The sequence below is a fragment of the Sinocyclocheilus grahami genome, unplaced genomic scaffold, assembly GCF_001515645.1.
Source record: "Sinocyclocheilus grahami isolate Dianchi unplaced genomic scaffold, SAMN03320097.WGS_v1.1 scaffold365.1, whole genome shotgun sequence".
Lineage (NCBI taxonomy): Eukaryota > Metazoa > Chordata > Actinopteri > Cypriniformes > Cyprinidae > Sinocyclocheilus > Sinocyclocheilus grahami.
This window is the reverse complement of record NW_015505544.1, coordinates 803,902-822,599: the sequence shown is the minus strand read 5'-3', so window position 1 is coordinate 822,599 and position 18,698 is coordinate 803,902. Positions and strand designations below refer to the sequence as shown.

Here is an 18,698-nt window from a genome sequence, read left to right as displayed (position 1 = left end):
TCAGCTACTGTTTTGTTATTAGTTTAAGTATTTGCTATTGACTGTTCAAATGCGGAGCTCTGCGCATCATGTGTGTCTGTGTGTGCGCACTTGTCGGAAGGAGGGACTTTGTAGAAAACGAAGCGTTTGAGAGAGGCGGGGCATAGAGGACCTACAATAATGTACAGTATTCGAAAAAGAATTGTGTTTTTTGAACATTAAAGCATGTCAACATATTCTGTTACACCAAATACACAAAATAATGATCTTTAAAAAGCATCATATGACCCCTTTAAGACTGCTTTTGTGGTCCAGGGTCACATGTATTTTTTATTTTTTTACCTGTAGTCAAAGAACAGTTCCTCTCCAGTCTGTATGGCTCTCTTAGCAAATATGCCAATCCTGTGATCCCCATTAACCATCATCACTGTGGGGACAGACAGGAACAGATCATGACATCACATTTTACACACAAAATCCTTTTAGTACAAGATTCTGAGTGACTTACCCTTTGCATAGCAGTTGGGGTTTACAGAGTGGTTGGCAAACCTGATCTTGTTTCCTTTCCTAGTTGCATCAACAACAAAATCTGTGGGTGAAAGGTGGGAGGTTGTCAACCAGTGAGGGGGCGTGTGAACAGCGAACATTTGCAAGATAGAGGTTAGTTACCATTGTTAAGGTTGAACAGGAAGCTGCACATGTATTTGTCATACACCTTGCCTCTGCGGTCTGCCTCATCCTGGGAGATGATCTAGCAGGTAAAAATAGAAACGCGTCACGTAAAAAGGAAACTTCACTGTACGTCATGTAGTCTTGATGTTTATTTAAATTTTTTTTTTTTTTTACATCTCACCTCCCCACAGTACTCGGAGATGAACTCATTTTTCTGAACTGGCTCTTTGATGAAGATTCCCCATCCGGCCACATCAGATGGAGCCAGTAGCAAGTGCTTTTTTTTTTTAAAGAAGAAATGGCATAAATAACCAAGAAAAGAGGGTGTATCACAACTAAATGGTCAAGCAACAGTCTATTAAAGTCTTTTTTTATATTTGTGAAAAATGACATGCATCTTCATGCTGATGTGTGACAGATTAAAATGTACCTTCTTTGCTCCTCTCTGGATGCTAGAGTTCTTGCAGGAGACATTTTTACAGTCCCAGTGATCAGCCGCCCCGCAGGTGAGACACAGGTCAGGGTCACACTCTCGTACGGCCAGGTAACAGGGGCACTGCTTGGTGTTACACTGGGCCTTACAGCGGCAGCCTGGAAACCGGTTCTGACCTGTACAGATAGAAACAGGGTTCCTCCACATTTTCCATTTCAAAATTCCATACTTTTCCAGACTCAAATTTCCAAACCTCTCAGTAGATTTTTGTAGAGCTTGACCGATACATCGTTTTGCCGATATTATCGGCCGATAGGAGCCTGTCGCAGATATATTGTATAGGTGAATATGTCGCCGATATGAGCATTTTTTTTACAGAACATATAACGCACATGAAATGCTTCTAAATGGTGTAAGTTGGTGTATGTTTGCTACTAGCGACTCAGGTCAGTGTAGAGATGTGCGGATGAGCTCAAACTTCACCCGAGTCCGCTACTTCAAATAAATGATCCACCTGTCACCCACCGCCCCTATATTTGATCATCACATTACAATGATTCTAATTCTTAGTTTTGCATGATGATATGATGAATGGATGGTTCATTTTTAACAGCAGATTCAGTGGCGTTAGAGACTAGAGCTGATCTGCGCATCACGGCACGCATCTGCAGCACATTACGGCTCCACGGCCACCGAAGCTGATCGCGGCCACTCAGTCAATGCTTGTGTTTATACCGGCCACGCCGCGGCCCAGAACTCATGCTTATCACATCGGTCACATCACATTTCCTAACTGGGTGTCTACACTGGACGTGAGCGGCGCAACAAAATACAATAGAACCCATTATAATCAGTGATGCTGTCTACACTCTATGCAGTAAACTGATGCCTCATTCTATTTATGACGTGCTGACACAAAGTTCAAATGATTTTCAACGGTCGCAGACACAGTGCCATCATAGTTTGTCAGTACAGTCAGTAACTTAGCAGACTGAAAAGTTAGTATCTTTCTGCAATCCAATAGACGGCAGTGCGGTGGTGGCTTGAGTCTGTTGAATGGTGATTTAACGCTATGTTGTCACCCAGTTGGAGAGACTCAATGCTATAAAGTAAATAAACAATTTCCCCATCTTTTACTCTCACAATGAACTTGTCATACATGTTTGCTACATTAGCCATAAGGAAAACGCAGACGAAGTAGCGGAATCCACTCATTAAAACGGAATTTACTGTATAACGTGGAATTTGTCTTATTTTTGATGAATAAATAAAAAACACGTCAGTACACTTAAATCAAATCATGATATAGACTAGTGTCTGTAAATATTAACCTGCAAAAAACTATTTTAAATACGAATCCTCATGTTCTGCATGTTAATTTGATTACCAGAAAATTTGAAACCGAATTTGTAAAAAAAAAAATTTACTCATTATTTATTCATTTTAGATGTTTACATTGAAAAGTTAGTATCTTTCTGCAATCCAATAGACGGCAGTGCGGTGGTGGCTTGAGTCTGTTGAATGGTGATTTAACGCTATGTTGTCACCCAGTTGGAGAGACTCAATGCTATAAAGTAAATAAACAATTTCCCCATCTTTTACTCTCACAATGAACTTGTCATACATGTTTGCTACATTAGCCATAAGGAAAACGCAGACGAAGTAGCGGAATCCACTCATTAAAACGGAATTTACTGTATAACGTGGAATTTGTCTTATTTTTGATGAATAAATAAAAAACACGTCAGTACACTTAAATCAAATCATGATATAGACTAGTGTCTGTAAATATTAACCTGCAAAAAACTATTTTAAATACGAATCCTCATGTTCTGCATGTTAATTTGATTACCAGAAAATTTGAAACCGAATTTGTAAAAAAAAAAATTTACTCATTATTTATTCATTTTAGATGTTTACATTTGGAAAAGCTGTGCTTCCTGCATAAACCTGCCCCTGTTGGATTGGATAAATGGTTCATACAGAACTATTATCAGTTTTATATTTGGAATATATTAGTCACCTATAAATATATATATATTTTTTTCTATTTTGATATTCTTGAAGTGATAAAAACATACAAGTGAACATACAGAGACCTTAAAATAAAAAATAATAAATAAATAAAAAACCACACAAGCAACTTTTTTGTGCCCTCGAGAAACTATTCACTTGTGCATGGGAATTTTTTTATATAACCCATTTCCTTTGTGCATTACTGCCATCTTGCTATAAATAAAGCAAGAGCATGGATGCACATGAATTAATAGAGATCTACTTGCTCTAAATTTGGCTTTCCTTATAGTAGTACCTCTAATATCAAGGCCTAATGTCCAATTTAGCCTCTGCAGTGGAGGAAAAATCATGACACGAAATGGCTGATGGCATAATATAGCTATGTGCATTTTCCTATTTATCAAGTTCAAAGGTCAATAAAAAGAGACTGGTTTTGTTAAAAAAAAAATTTTTTAAAAGAGTTCAAAATGTGGCTTAGGACAGTATGTCATATTTCAAGGCCTTAGGTCTCTTTATTCTGTGGCGGCCAAAAAAAACACACTGCGAAATGGGCTGATGGAACAATAGATGGCTCAGTATGCATTGTCCTATATGCAAAGTGTAATGGTTTCTCGTGTGCACATAAAAGTCTGTATATTTTTTTATTTTTGCAAAGGTCCTTGAGGCTATGTAATATGGTGCTAAGAATATCGAGAGAAGAAACCCAAAAAGCAAAATGAAAAAGTGCACCTTGCACCAAGTGCACCAGTTGTGTTTGACAATCACTAAAGAATCACTAAACAGCTGCCACTTCTTCTATGATAAACTTAATTTTCATTAAATTCTTAAATTTCTATTATAAAAAAAACGAAATGGGGGCAAAAGTCTGGAAATGCAAATATTTTTCCATACTCTGCTTTCTTTTTTCCATACTTTTCCAGACCTGGAAATTACTTAAATCAAATTCCATACTTTTCCAAACCCCGTACGAACCCTGTAGAAATATCTAAAAAATAACTCCTGATTCTAGACCTGACTTTTTCAAATAAATCATGGCTGTTATAAAAAAAAACACTTCATATGAATGCAATAACTTCACCTCCAATACCTTCACCTCAGTTATAAAAGTTAAATATTAATTTGCCTACATTCAGTGAAAATAATTTAAATGCAAGAGTTCTGCTGAAAAACTCTCTTCTACTTAAAACTTCTACTCTCTTCTATTTAAAACGTAGGTCAAAATAAAATGCTTTTAACTTGCCATCACATTTAGAGAATAAGAAGCAATTACTGCATTGTTTCCCCTTTCCAAGACCAAACCTCAAGATTATTTTCCAGTGTTTTAGTGTAAACTGGGTGTCATATTGATGTTGCATACATGAGCTACCTGACTGGTGTTGGTCTGTGTCTGTCTCTGTCTGTGTGTGTGTGTGTGTCTCTCTATACACTCACATTCCGAGCTACACTGGCAAAACTTCTCACAGAAGTTTTGGGCAGTGACACAAGGGCAAGAACTGTCACACGGCTGGCGCGGGTGGTCACATGGCTGGTAGTTGTATACATGATTGGAAGAGCCATCTGCAAGCAGAAATTTCACATATATAAACATTTATACTTGCATTTTACTTTCACAATAATGAAATATCTTACTACTAAAAGTAAGAGCTAGCCTCTAACTTAAAGATGCAAACCTTTCTTTAGTTGAATTTTCCGACAATGAGTGGCCCACAGTCTAGAAGAACCCAGGAAAGCACAACAGGGTATTACATGATTGAAATGCACCAATCATAAGTTTAATTTATTTTAATTTAATATGATGATGATATAATTAGGCATGTGACTATCAAATTTTCATGTTGCAATTAATTGCTAATGCTTTTATCACAATATTGAAATGTAGTTGCAAAAAAGTGTTGTCATAATAAAGTAATACAGGTTTAATAACTAATAACAATTAATAACAAAAAGAAACTGAACATTTAAATACAATAAAGCAATACAAATAAAATGTATAAAGTAAATAATTTCACACAGATTAAAGTGCAAAACAATTCTAAAAAGCAATAGGTAACACTTTACAATAAGATCTCATCAAATTCACCTTAATGCACTAACATTAACAATGAGCAACAGCTACATTTGCTACAGAAGTTATTCATCTTTGTTAAAAAACCCAACTGTTAGATCATGTTAGCGCGAGTTCATTAAATACAGTAGCAACTTTTGATTTTAACGTGTTTTTACATATTGAAATTAACTAAGATTAATGAATGTTTAGAAGAATTTTTCATTGGCAGTTTGTGTTAACTAATGAATTAACTAATGTTAACTAATGGGGCCTTAATGTAAAGTGTGACTGAACAATAAAGAATCAAAACATTTTCAAACAACATCTAGGGCATGTTGTAGTCCAGATTAAAATGTAAAAAGTTTGAAAATAAATAGCCTATTAAGTCTAAATACTTAAGTATTTGGTGCTGTGATGAACACCATAGCGAATACACAAATCTGAATGGCTGTTTAAATCATAGATATGTATACGTTTAAATCATTCAAATAGGTTTCAGAAAATAGCTTTTTGTTTACAGGGTTTCCGGGTAACGGCTGCGTTTTTGCGGTTCAGCGCAACCTGCTGTCAGAGAGTGAATGTGCGCTTTCATTGCGTCATGCGCTTCTCATCTTTGCTTGTTTACATGAGTGCGCAGCGGTACTGTGCATTGTGACCAGTTGATGGGAAAAGTATTCTTAAAATGCATTCAAAAAATCGGAATAATTTGTAATAAATAATTATTCAAAGTATTTTAATGTGCCCAAGTTAACAATATCATGCTTGTTCATTATCATGATATATCGCATTACCGAATACCGTCACATTTCTAATCATAATATATTGAAAGTGAAAAAAAAAAAAAAAAAGGTAGTCAGAACACACACCTGTGTTTCCTCTTCTTCTTCCTTTGAGGAGTGTTTTCATCCACCGCAGGTGCACGTGCAATGATGCTAGATTCTTTTACCCTGAATTCATAAACCTGACAAAGCCCAAAACAAGAAAAACTCCTAAAACATAAATTCATTTCGCTGTTTGTGGTAACTTGTAATTACCAGGTACTCAAAAATAAGTCCACAGCAATTATGCATAGTTGTAAGGCTGCTCAATTATGGCAAAAATCATAATCACAATCATTTTGGCCAATATTGCAATCCCGATTATTTAACACGATTATGAGGGGGCCATATGACCAAAACTTTATATGAGTGATTTATTTAAAGATAATGATGCATATCAAATATATATTTCCTGTAAATAAGGTTGCTATGACATCTGCATTGTAGAGAGACCAGTGGAATTTCAAACAAACAAACAAAAAGTCCTAAAAATTATTGAAAATAATTAAACTGTCAGTAATAAAAAAAGCAAAGGACAAATACAATAGAATAAAAAGATACAAATGAAACAAACTGTGCTTTAAAGTCTGCATGAACCAGAAGTTGCTGCCGACTTTATTTCAGTAGTGACGTATTTCCAGCTGAAATGGAATATTGAATAGAGGGCGTTGTTTTATTTTTGCGCTCCTCCTATCGGTCTCTCACTCATAGCAACCTAATGGTTGGAGGAGTTTGTTTAAGGATATTCTGCCCAAGCCGTCAAACTGATGTCATCAGAGAAGGAATGCCATTCCAGAGCAGAAGCAAATGTTCAGATTTTGATTAAAGATTACCAAAACAAACTATTTTTTCAGCGGATTAACTTGCACGGATTAATTGTTCACATCAATACTAGCAATGTGCGCTAATAAAGTCAATTTTGATTTCATGCGGACTTTAATGTTTTTTATGCAAGTCTCAAGCAGTTTACAGCCTACTACAGAAATGAATAATCAAATGTAAAATAAAACAGCATAGCTTTCACTGTAAGAATTAAACTTTTTTTACTACAAAACTCCTTCACTCAAGAGCAGTGTGTGAGTTTGAATTTGTCTTTTGTTGTTTGATTAATATTAAGCACAGTCGCAGCAGGAAAATAGCCTGCTGTCACTTTAAGAGCCGCACGGATCTAATTTACCGTTACATGCGTATTTTCATTCTCAACTCTTTACATTAATTTATTACATGACTAACAAAGGTATACATGAATAATCACTAAGCGCCGCATTGACACATTTGTGCGTGTATTTGACCGTTTAGGCGCGCACCTTGAGCTAAAAGTTGACTTCACATGTCCGTGTTCTGTTCCGTCTCTGAGCGCATATATCTGCCTGAGGAGCAGTGCAAGTTCTCTTTCACGCTTTTAAAAACATGAATAAATATACTTCTATAAATCAAGCACGTCCCATTTTGCAAAAGTCACGTTACACGATTTTACTGATTTGCACATGAAATTGGGCTTTTATGGAGGAACGAAAGCGCAGCGCTGGAAAAGGGGGCGGAATAATCGTTTTATCTCGATTATTGTATTTTCATAATCGTTGGAGGCCAAAATCAAAATAGTTTTTCGATTAATTGCACAGCCCTACATATTTGTCTAGCATTTAGCAGTATTATGAACACTGCAATATGTAATGTGATTGCATAAAGCCATCTTCTCAGGTGTGTGTACCTGTCTGCAGGTCTTTGTGCCGATGAGTCTGGCGATAGCGCAGAAGTTGTCATAGTAAGTGCCAATGAGCACTCTGAAGAGAGAGGCCTCAGCGCCACTCCAGTCCACATTCTCAGGAGGCTCTGAGCTCAACTTAAACTTCACTGGAGTCTGACAGCGGGAGTTCGCCTCTGTACAAAATAAATAAATAATTATTAAATGGAAATAAAATCTAAAATAACAGGAAAACTTAGATAAGCAAATACATTTTCATAGCTCCAAAACACTAATATAAAATCAATTGTGACATAACTATGTGACTTTATTAATATGATTTTCATGGTTGACAGTGCCCAATCAAATATTCAGGGATGTAAACTTGTCACCTTTTGGCGAAATTCGCCATTTTGAATTCAAAATGGGTCATTTGTGTGATTCGTGTAGATCCGGTGAGTTTTTACATTACTTTTTTTTTTGCAATTACTCAATTGCAAAAAAATACAAAACTCAATTCTGCAAACGTGACAGACTCACTAGTATACAAACTCAATTCTGTATCACCTCGAAGTCAACGGCTTTCAAACTCTGTGTTTTTGTGTGCACGCTCTAGCTTCAAATTACAAAACCAAAAGTTTCTATTTACAACATGTTTTGCAGCATTGATTATTGTAGCCAGTCAACGCGTTTTGCAGCGTTGATTATTGTAGCCAGTCAACGTGTTTTGCAGCGTTGATTATTGTAGCCAGTCGCAGGCATCTCTGTTGAAAGCAGTGGCCAATCAGAGGTGTTTACTGTAGGTTTGTCAGAATCCGCTCTGATCTAATCTACACGATGTAAATAAGATATTAATTGTGTAGATGGTTATTGATTATATCTGGAGTTTTCGCACGAGTAAGCTCGCTATAAGGGAAGCGCCCTTTGCTTGGTTTCTCTACATACTTCATTCACAGTTTGAAGAAAAGTTTTGTTTGTCTAAGAGGACCCAATCGTCCATGTATACCATTTCAGAAATGACAAATGCAAGTGTAAAACATTGCGCGGGTGAATCCGCCAAATTGTTCAGCGATTGACGGTGATAACTGTAGCAACGGACGGAACGAATTATCTGACAAGCCGATGTCAAAATAGAGCTGTGCTTTAAGTGATGCAGAGTAAATTCAGAGTAACACAAATGATAGCAGCAACAAGTCTGTGTTGGCTTTAGCAGCTTCTACAGGTAAAGATAACAAAGCACTCTTTTTGATGTGTCCTTTTTTTAGGCAATGTTTAAAAAATATAGTTTTTAAATTAAATCCGAAAAAATATGTCAAAATATTTAATGCATTATTGAATTATTATACCATTAACTTAATTTGTAGTTAACTAATTAAGTATTTAAATAAATACGCCCAGACACCAACAGCCTAGTAGGGTTAATTATTTATTTATTTTTAAATTACATGAGACTTTGTGAAAAAAACTAGGGAGTGGAAATGGCAACTGAGCTAATGAGTGAGCCTCTGCTGCCATCTACTGGATATAATGGTAATTTCATGTCATTTTCATCTTCATAAGATGCGATTTCAATTTTTCCTTTCTCTTTGAAGTGTTACAAGCTCTTGGTGCATAAAGAAGATCTGTAAAGTTGCAAAGACTAAAGTCTCAAATCCAAAGAGATATTCTTTATAAAAGTTAAGAGTCAACCACGCCTACCTAAAACGGTTCGTTCTAACACGCCCACACATGTCTACGATATCCGCTTCGTCATGCCTAGAGCTGATCTGTGCTGGTCGCTGAGGAAATACATCAACTTCGCGCAGTGGATTGCCGGATCGGCTTTCACCGTGGAAGAAGCAGAAACCAGCCTGGGGTCGACATGTGATTGCCGCAAGCCCACCGGACGCGCCATCGAATCCGCCAGCCGTCACTCACTCAAGGCCGCCGTTTCGTTGTGAAAGCGAAACTACTTTGTTTGGCCTTCCAAAAGAGGACACGACTAGAAATCAGTGGTTAAATTGTATTTACAACACTGTTCCAGAACAGTTCAACCCAAACATTCAGATGTGTGCAGCACATTTTATGGAGGACTGTTTCCAGATCCTGGTAGAGTAAACTACAATGCCGGCTGTTCTGACTCACAGATTGTAAGTACGTTTTTTTTATATATAAAGAATTTGCCACTGATGATTCAAACATGAGTTTTGAGCAGTGTAGCGTAGCGCTTGTTGTTTGTAATTTCTCTGATCACAAATGCAGAAATGGATTTATGTTGAAACGGCGCGATGCAATGCATAAAAAGACAGTACAAGTCATTATAATCCGCAATTATGTACCCACTGGATGCAACAAATGCCTCGTTTATAATGGGTTTTAATGTTTTTGTCTCGTCGCTCCGGCCGGACAGGGCATCATCACAGTATGGTAGGGGCGTAACATTTCCGTCACACGCTTGAGGTATTCAGCCAATCACAATGCACTGGATAGCTGGCCAATCAGAGCACACCTCGCTTTTTAGACCGATGAGCTTTGTAAAAAAATCAGACTGGGCCATCTGACCAATCAGAGCAGAGTAGGCTCATGGAAAGGAGGGTTTTAGAGAGACTGAATCTTAGAACTGCTTTGAACGAATTGTTTGAGAATCGCTGGAAAATTAGGTGATATTAAATGCATATTTTGAGAAAACGAAAGTGTTTTTTGACCTTGCATGTATGTAATCCTATTGTAGGAGACTCCCAAAACAATATTATGAACCTTAAAAATGGCATAATAGGGGCACTTTAAGTCTTTGTTTTCCACCAGGAGACCATTTTTTTCATGTCTTCTTCATGAATGAAAGTGAAAAAAATTAAAGTGAATGTTAGCAGAGTTTAAAAAAATTGTTTAAAAAAAACAAAGGCTTTAAAATATTATCCATTCTTAAATGTAGGGTTTTATTTTGGGAGGGGGGTGTCTGTCACCTTTTTCACCCATAATGAGTTTGCATTCCTGAATATTACATTGATATATTTTCAGACACTCAATCTCTACCTGAGGAACTGGTGGTCTCATCCTTTTTATCATCATCATCTTTATCATTACAGTCATTTCCATCTGCCCCTCCCTCTCGGTCGCTATCCGTGTCTTTAGTCTCAGTGTTAACTGTTGGGGTGCTGGGTCTGCTGTTGCCGTTGCTGTTCGGGAGTCTTCCTCTGCGTCTGCCTGCTGTGCGCTTAGAAGGGGTCTTGGCACGCTCAGCAACCACACCTGCTGGGTATTCCCTGACAATGTCATCCTAAAGAGATATGTATGCCAGGGTTAATCATAGAGTGAAATTCAGAATTAAGCAGCACTTGAAAAGATTAGCAATTGTGTGTAAAACCTGTGTGCAAACACTTTCAGATAGAAATCATGACTGGACTTGCAGTTTTGTGCCAACTCAAACCACACAAATACATCAAGCCTTCAGGGTTAACAATATCTTTCATTTTGAAAGGAGTGGAGAAATGCACTTGCCTGAACCATATACATGTAGCAATAAATGCCACATGGTTTGCCATCCACCAGATTCTCCATGTTCTTACGCTTGTATGTGTTTGGAGTTGCATGAAAAGCTGTAAATCAAAAGAGGAATGCATTTATAGAAATTGATTTTTGATAGATGACAGCATTTTGTCGAATCATTGCTTACGGTGAAGGAAACAGTCGTATTTGAAGCAACGCCTGCAGAAGAGTGTATGGAAGGAGTGCAGACTCTGCTCTCTTTGTACTGATTTAGCATGTGGACCATCAATGTTGGGGGTGCATTCAGGAGGAAGAGCCCCTGGGAGCTGCTGCTCAGTGAGTTCTTTATATCTGCAAAAAGACAATATCTCTCAAAACATGATCACCACCCATAAAATATCAATGCAAATACAAGCTTCACATTATTTTCCATTTAAGTTTATCATAACCATTGGAAGTTCTTATTCAGAGGAGTTGTTTTCTAACATACTTTTCTTTGAGTTCTTCAGTTGAACCTTTATCAGGAAACATGGAAGAAATGGATTCAAAGATTTTATCAGAGGGAAACTTTTTTGATTCGTCATTGTTGAGACCTGTTGCATACAATAAGAAAACACAGAGTTTGTTATTGAAAAATGAACTGTATAATAAAAAAAGAAATTGTAACATGTAATAACATGCCTGTTTATTGTCAGCACTAAAGGGCGTGTGATTTGTTTGAAAAACAATACCATGCACTGAACAAGAAAATTATCCCAAGTCCCAAAATACATATACATGCTACAGTACTAACATATGTAACACTGTTGATGCACACTGCTGTAAATCTTTGGAGTTTGTTTAAAAAATAAATAAATGTGTGGAGCTTAATATATTTTAATTATCAAAGCTAGATGTGTTTTTACATACTTTACACTAAAAAACATTTAATTTTTCTTACTCTCAGAATTCAGCTGGTCCTTGTGAGAGTCTTTAGCGTCATCTTTTCCATCACAGAGGTCCATCTTCTCAAACTTGCAATCATGCTGATCCTCCTCTTCATCATCCTCCTCATTATCACTGTACTGATTGAGTGCGTTCACTAGCTCCACAAAGATCTCATCATTTATGAAGCCACACTCTAGACACAAAACAGAACAAGAAATCAATACTGCGGAAATGCGAGTTCTGCTTAAGCAGATAATTGTGAATCAATTCTTAATAGGATATTTCCCCCAAAAATGAAAACTGTCATTATTTACTCATAGGGGTGGGCGCTATACCGGTATGAACTTGACTACCGGTATTATGTTGTTCAATGATATGGATTTTGCTATACCGTGGATACCGTTATATATTCATGAATTCATATTTTGCATTTATATAGTTTTGTTAAATTTTTCAAACACACAATATTTAATTTTATTTAATTCATACAGGCCTACCTTGTGTTGCATGTTTTGAGAAAAACAATAAAACACAATAAAAAATATATATATATACTTTTCAGGTCTTATGTCCAATCCCTCACTTTTTCTAGTTATATTCGGTTAAAATATTTTGCCTGTAATTTTTTTTTCTCATATCGCAATATAATATCGATATTGCCTGGACAGTGTAAAATTTCGTGATTTGAATTTTAGCTCATATCACCCACCCCTATTTACTCATCAACATCATACCAAATCTGAGCGCATTTATTCAGTAGAGCATTAAAAAAAAATTTTTAACAAATTTGAACTGTTTCCCACTTTGTTTTATATTTTCATTTTTGGGGGAAATATTTCTTTAAAACACTAACCAGCATAAATCTTATAAATCAGAAAAAAACAGATCCCTGACCTCTATCTCCATGAACTTTTCCATCGTAATTTTTAATAAGCTCTTCAATGAAAGTGCCGTCTTGATCAAGGATTTCATCACCCATGTAAGGGATGTTATGCAATACAGTCTCATCCTCAACCTAAAACAGAATACAAGATTAAAAGAGTGTTTTTTTTAAATACATTGCAAATATAAGAAATTCGGTTTTACCATAAAGTTTTGCTGGAGTGGAGACCATGAGTACATGACAGGCAGAGATGCCACAGCATTCAGTGTTTTGAGAGGAATGACTTGTCTGGAGAACTCAGAGAAGCCACTGTCAACAGTGCACTGCAAAATATTTTAGTCATGTTAGATTAAAAAGTCTATATACCAAGATAATTTTAGGATAATAAGGATTTACTTTAAATGCATTTCATAATAAAACACTAATAGACATTTTCAAAAAGCAAACAGAAATGAGATGCACATGCACTTTAGGAGTCTGAATTAGAGGATTTGTTCTAACCTCTCTAGTCCCTCGCAAGGAGCTCACAGGTGTCATAATATGAACAGGTTGTATCCGTCTCAGTTTCCATTCCTGGTTCAATATGTCTGTACGCTCCAATATCTTCTGTCTGTTGGAGCTGAACATGCTCTGAACAGTAAGAAAACACATTTCAATGTGAGATCATCCAATAGACAGGCAGGCGACATTGTTGTTCTCATGACTCTTTTTAACATTTGTGGAAAGTGTTATACATAAAAACAGTGCATTTGCATTGTCCATATCTCATGACACATAAAAGCCTGACCAACTCCAAACTCTATACGAGCAGCTTAATGTCTGCTGTATTAGCCCATGGATCACCTTGACCTCGTCTGCCCTCCTGAAACGTTTGAGCTGCCGCAGTCGCATGTACTCAGACTTCACTCTCCGTCTCCAGCAAACAGGACTCTTCTCCGATTTCCTCCCAGTCAATCCCATGGCTTCCCTATACACATACAGTACAGTATATAGCTTTAGATTTCATTACAGACAAATACATAAACAAAATAGAAACATACAACATCAGGACTCAACAATAAGGACTGCCCGATTTGGGCCAGTTGTGAAGTGACGTGTGGCCAAGTATGGTGACCCATACTCGGAATTAGTGCTCTGCATTTACCCATCCAAAGTGCACACACACAGCAGTGAACACACACAAACCGTGAACACACACTCGGAGCAGTGGGCAGCCATTTATGCTGCGGCGCCCGGGGAGCAGTTGGGGTTCGGTGCCTTGCTCAAGGGCACCTCAGTCGTGGTATTGCAGGTGGGAGAGAGTGCTGTACATTCCCCCCCCCCCCCTACAATCCCTGCCGGTACGAGACTCGAACCCACAACCTTTGGGTTATGAGTCCGACTCTCTAACCATTAGGCCACGACTTCCCACAAACGGATTGACGGATTTGATATTGGCGAGTAACTTTTGGCACTTTTCCACAGCATGGTACGGCACGGTACAGCTCAGTACGGTTCACTTTTGGGGGGTTTTCCACTGGGTACAGCACCTGGTACCTGGTACTTTTTTTTTAGTACCACCTCGGTTGAGGTTCCAAGTGAACCTTACACAACAGAACTGCTAGATTTAAATCGGCACAGCCAGCGAAGGATCGAACGCAACTGTTTTGAACGAGCGCACCTTTTTTTAACAACCAAAAAGAGGCTGTTTCGTTGTCTGTTGAAGTACAGACTAGGGGTCAACCGATTATCGGCCTGGCCGATATTAAACATTTTTATGATTATAGGTATCGCTCATTTTCAAAACCGATTTGCCGATAAAATAACTTAATTCTGAAATGCACTATTTGCCTTTGATGCAGCCTGTCAGAACTTACCACTCTGTGACCTAAAGCAATCTCCGCCCACCGCCCATCTGATTTGTTGGGAGTCACGAGTCCGACCAATCAATGCAGAATTCACTCACACTCAGCAGCAGACGTTGCTTAAGTTGCAATAAATCACAATCCACTAACGTTACACTGAAGTTGCAAAACACCTCAATATTATCTATGATTTCCGCGATGCAGAAAATGTGGAAGGAATCGTGGAATCCAGTCACATAAATGGAATTTACTGTATGATGCGGAATGTCACAGAATTTGTCAAAGTCTGGACGAATTAATCAAAAGTAGGTCAGTACACTTAAATAGAGTATCTGTAAATATTATATGGACTAGTATCTGTAAATATTAAGGCGCAAATATACTATTTAATTATGAATCCTGCATGTTCTGCGTGTCTCCGTGTATGTAAATGGCACAGACGCGCAGTTTTGTTTTCTACACATACAAACTGTGCGACGCTCGCGGTGATTTCAGCTTCTGTCGTCTCACTACATGAGGACATAAATACATGAACAACATCTCCAGAACTGCTCGGACTCCCTCTGAGAGTCACTTCATGATCATTTGTCAGTTTCATTTAAGTAAAACTATCGCAGTATTTCCCAGACTTGAACTCTATTTGTGGCGGCATATACAGTGGGTACGGAAAGTATTCAGACCCCCTTAAATTTTTCACTCTTTGTTATATTGCAGCCATTTGCTAAAATCATTTAAGTAAAAATTTTTTCCTCAATATACACACAGCACCCCATATTGACAGAAAAACACAGAATTGTTGACATTTTTGCAGATTTATTAAAAAAGAAAAACTGAAATATCACATGGTCCTAAGTATTCAGACCCTTTGCTCAGTATTTAGTAGAAGCACCCTTTTGATCTAATACAGCCATGAGTCTTTTTGGGAAAGAGGCAACAAGTTTTTCACACCTGGATTTGGGGATCCTCTGCCATTCCTCCTATCTTGGTCTCATCAGACCAGAGAATCTTATTTCTCACCATCTTGGAGAACTCCATGCGGGCTTTCATGTGTCTTGCACTGAGGAGAGGCTTCCGTTGGGCCACTCTGCCATAAAGCCCTGACTGGTGGAGGGCTGCAGCGATGGTTGACTTTCTACAACTTTCTCCCATCTCCCGACTGCATCTCGGGAGATGGGAGCTCAGCCACAGTGATCTTTGGGTTCTTCTTTACCTCTCTCACCAAGGCTCTTCTCCCCCGATAGCTCAGTTTGGCCGGACGGCCAGCTCTAGGAAGGGTTCTGGTCGTCCCAAACGTCTTCCATTTAAGGATTATGGAGGCCACTGTGCTCTTAGGAACCTTAAGTGCAGCAGAATTTTTTTTGTAACCATGGCCAGATCTGTGCCTTGCCACAATTCTGTCTCTGAGCACTTCAGGCAGTTCCTTTGACCTCATGATTCTCATTTGCTCTGACATGCACTGTGAGCTGTAAGGTCTTATATAGACAGGTGTGTGGCTTTCCTAATCAAGTCCAATCAATATAATCAAACACAGCTGGACTCAAATGAAGGTGTAGAACCATCTCAAGGATGATCAGAAGAAATGGACAGCACCTGAGTTAAATATATGAGTGTCACAGCAAAGGGTCTGAATACTTAGGACCATGTGATATTTCAGTTTTTCTTTTTTAATAAATCTGCAAAAATGTCAACAATTCTGTGTTTTTCTGTCAATATGGGGTGCTGTGTGTACATTAATGAGGAAAAAAAATGTACTTAAATGATTTTAGCAAATGGCTGCAATATAACAAAGAGTGAAAAATTTAAGGCGGTCTGAATACTTTCCGTACCCACTGTATATGCAAATTCATTCTCTGGCAGCAGGAGGCGCTGTTTGAGTAGTAGAGATCGAGGTTTCCCCGGTAACGCTGTACTCCATACGATTCGTACAAATACAGACATGTTTGCGAATAAAAATGTTCTGTTCTGCATTAATATATCATAAATTGCTCATGCAAAATGGAATCCATGCATATGTGGATCAGGTGACACGCATGCATTAATTGACGTCTAGTTCGAGTCGATCTTGTTCGGTTCATTTGGATTGAGACTTCATTTTCGCAGTTTACAGCATCACGTCCCCCACACACACAACTACCAACGAATAAGGCCCAGTGCAATTCATTAACATTTACACGATTTGAAAAATTTGCAAATGTGCGTCACTACACTGAAACAAATGCTTTTCAACCGGTGTCTGCAGAGTTAAGAATAACATTAATGTGCAGCATTTTGTTCAAATAGAGACATATTTGTGAATACAAATGTTACAGTTTGTATTAAAGTATCATAATTTGTACGTGTAGCGATTAAAATGTGCATTTGTGTATCAGGTGACACGCGTGCATTCATTGACTTCTCTTTTGAGTCGATTCTATTTGAGACTTTCACATGAGCAAATAGGCTATGTGCTTGGCCCGAGCTCAGACTGAACAGCACGGATTGTACCATGGGCTGTTTTAATTAACCAGTGTTTCTAGATTCTATAGTGTATCTATATGTTTGGTTGACTATTTTATTCTGATAATGAAAAGGCTACAGCGTATGCAATGCTGTAGGCCTATATGAAAGGTCTTTCATTCCGCCCTTTTAGCCTTGCCCAATCCACACACACACAGCTCGCGATCCACACGCAGCTGAGTAGAGCCCGACCGATATATCGTTTTGCAGATATTATCAGCCGATATGATCCTGTCGCCGATATATCGTATCGGTGAATATGTCGCCGATATGAAACTTTTTTTACAGAACATATAACGCAGATAAAATGCTTGAAATGGTGTAATTACTTAGTTTGTCCAGCAAAGCGTGCTCTATTGGTTGCTTTTGGCGACATGGATGAAACGCTTTAAAGCTTATATCTATGGAAAACCACTGAAACTTTGAACGTCCATCTCCGTAACGGCGCGGCAAATCCGCACCAAATTCAGGGGATCCCTTCAGCTCGAGGAACCCTCTCGAACGCGAATTGAGTGTACGTCTAGAGCAGTGTTACTCATTGCGTGGCTCGCGGGCCTCATGCGGCTCTCTCCAAGCTTTAATTTGTGGCTCGCATGGCAGTAAATAATACGATGATATGATCATGCAGTCAATACAGATATTTCATAAAAACATTAAAAACAAGCAGGGCTATAACATAACCCTTTAAAAAAAACTCACACCATGTCTACACCGGACACGAGTGGCGTGATCTGACAAAAGGCAATAGAACCCAGTGATGTTGTCTACACTGGATGCGGCACGGGCGCCATGCGATGCGACACGATCCCCATCAGTAAACTGATGCCTCGTTCTATTTATGACGAACTGTCCCGACACTACAATCAAATGATTTGCAACTGTCGCTTTGTCGCGTCACGTGTAGACAGACTTTTAGCTCAACAGGGCGCACGACAACTGTCGCATCCGGTGTAAACACGGCCAGACAGTGTCTGCTCTATTACAAATCATTTATATATATTTTTAAAAATACCTAAAACAGCAGCATTACAAGATGGAAATATAGACTAGAAAAGATATTTACACTTGCTCTGTCCTACGTCCATGACACTGACTCACTGCGGAGTTGCCAGTTTTAATCTTAACAGCTCTTAACGCCGAATGTGCACTTGGATGGTTAGATACATGACGGGCTATTATAAACAAATACTTGAGGTCTTTCCAGCATTAAGGTAATCCTGCTTTTTTTTTTTTTTTTTTCATCTGGTCTCAGACTGGATTTTGGAATTTGACTGGTAAATGATAACGAATGATGGCACCTTTTGCATTGCATTGCATATCAGGGATGGCAGATAGATAAAAAGACATGCTATTTATGACGATGTAACTTTTAATACTTTGTGGTAAAAGTAGCTCTCTGATTGACTTTGCCCTATCAGTGCGGCTCTCATAAAA

General features: G+C 38.1%; 1 protein-coding gene across 2 annotated transcripts in view; it reads right to left on the bottom strand.

The window, feature by feature from the left end:
• The window catches only part of LOC107549206 (histone-lysine N-methyltransferase EZH2), a 45,070-nt gene that overhangs the window by 2,731 nt on the left and 23,641 nt on the right, over window positions 1-18,698 (bottom strand). The window contains exons 2-19 of one of the 2 annotated variants that reach the window (XM_016230206.1): window positions 13,768-13,891; window positions 13,426-13,554; window positions 13,128-13,247; window positions 12,936-13,056; window positions 12,055-12,234; window positions 11,605-11,707; window positions 11,302-11,465; window positions 11,127-11,224; window positions 10,662-10,905; window positions 7,677-7,846; window positions 6,014-6,108; window positions 4,771-4,811; window positions 4,532-4,657; window positions 1,082-1,260; window positions 833-928; window positions 649-730; window positions 488-568; window positions 322-406 (exon numbers count right to left, since the gene is read on the bottom strand). In XM_016230206.1, the coding sequence (XP_016085692.1) occupies window positions 322-406; window positions 488-568; window positions 649-730; window positions 833-928; window positions 1,082-1,260; window positions 4,532-4,657; window positions 4,771-4,811; window positions 6,014-6,108; window positions 7,677-7,846; window positions 10,662-10,905; window positions 11,127-11,224; window positions 11,302-11,465; window positions 11,605-11,707; window positions 12,055-12,234; window positions 12,936-13,056; window positions 13,128-13,247; window positions 13,426-13,554; window positions 13,768-13,884 (2,231 nt within the window). In that variant the 5' untranslated portion in view covers window positions 13,885-13,891. The remainder of the gene's footprint in view (window positions 1-321; window positions 407-487; window positions 569-648; window positions 731-832; window positions 929-1,081; window positions 1,261-4,531; window positions 4,658-4,770; window positions 4,812-6,013; window positions 6,109-7,676; window positions 7,847-10,661; window positions 10,906-11,126; window positions 11,225-11,301; window positions 11,466-11,604; window positions 11,708-12,054; window positions 12,235-12,935; window positions 13,057-13,127; window positions 13,248-13,425; window positions 13,555-13,767; window positions 13,892-18,698) is intronic. The other variant, XM_016230207.1, reaches the window with a different exon arrangement.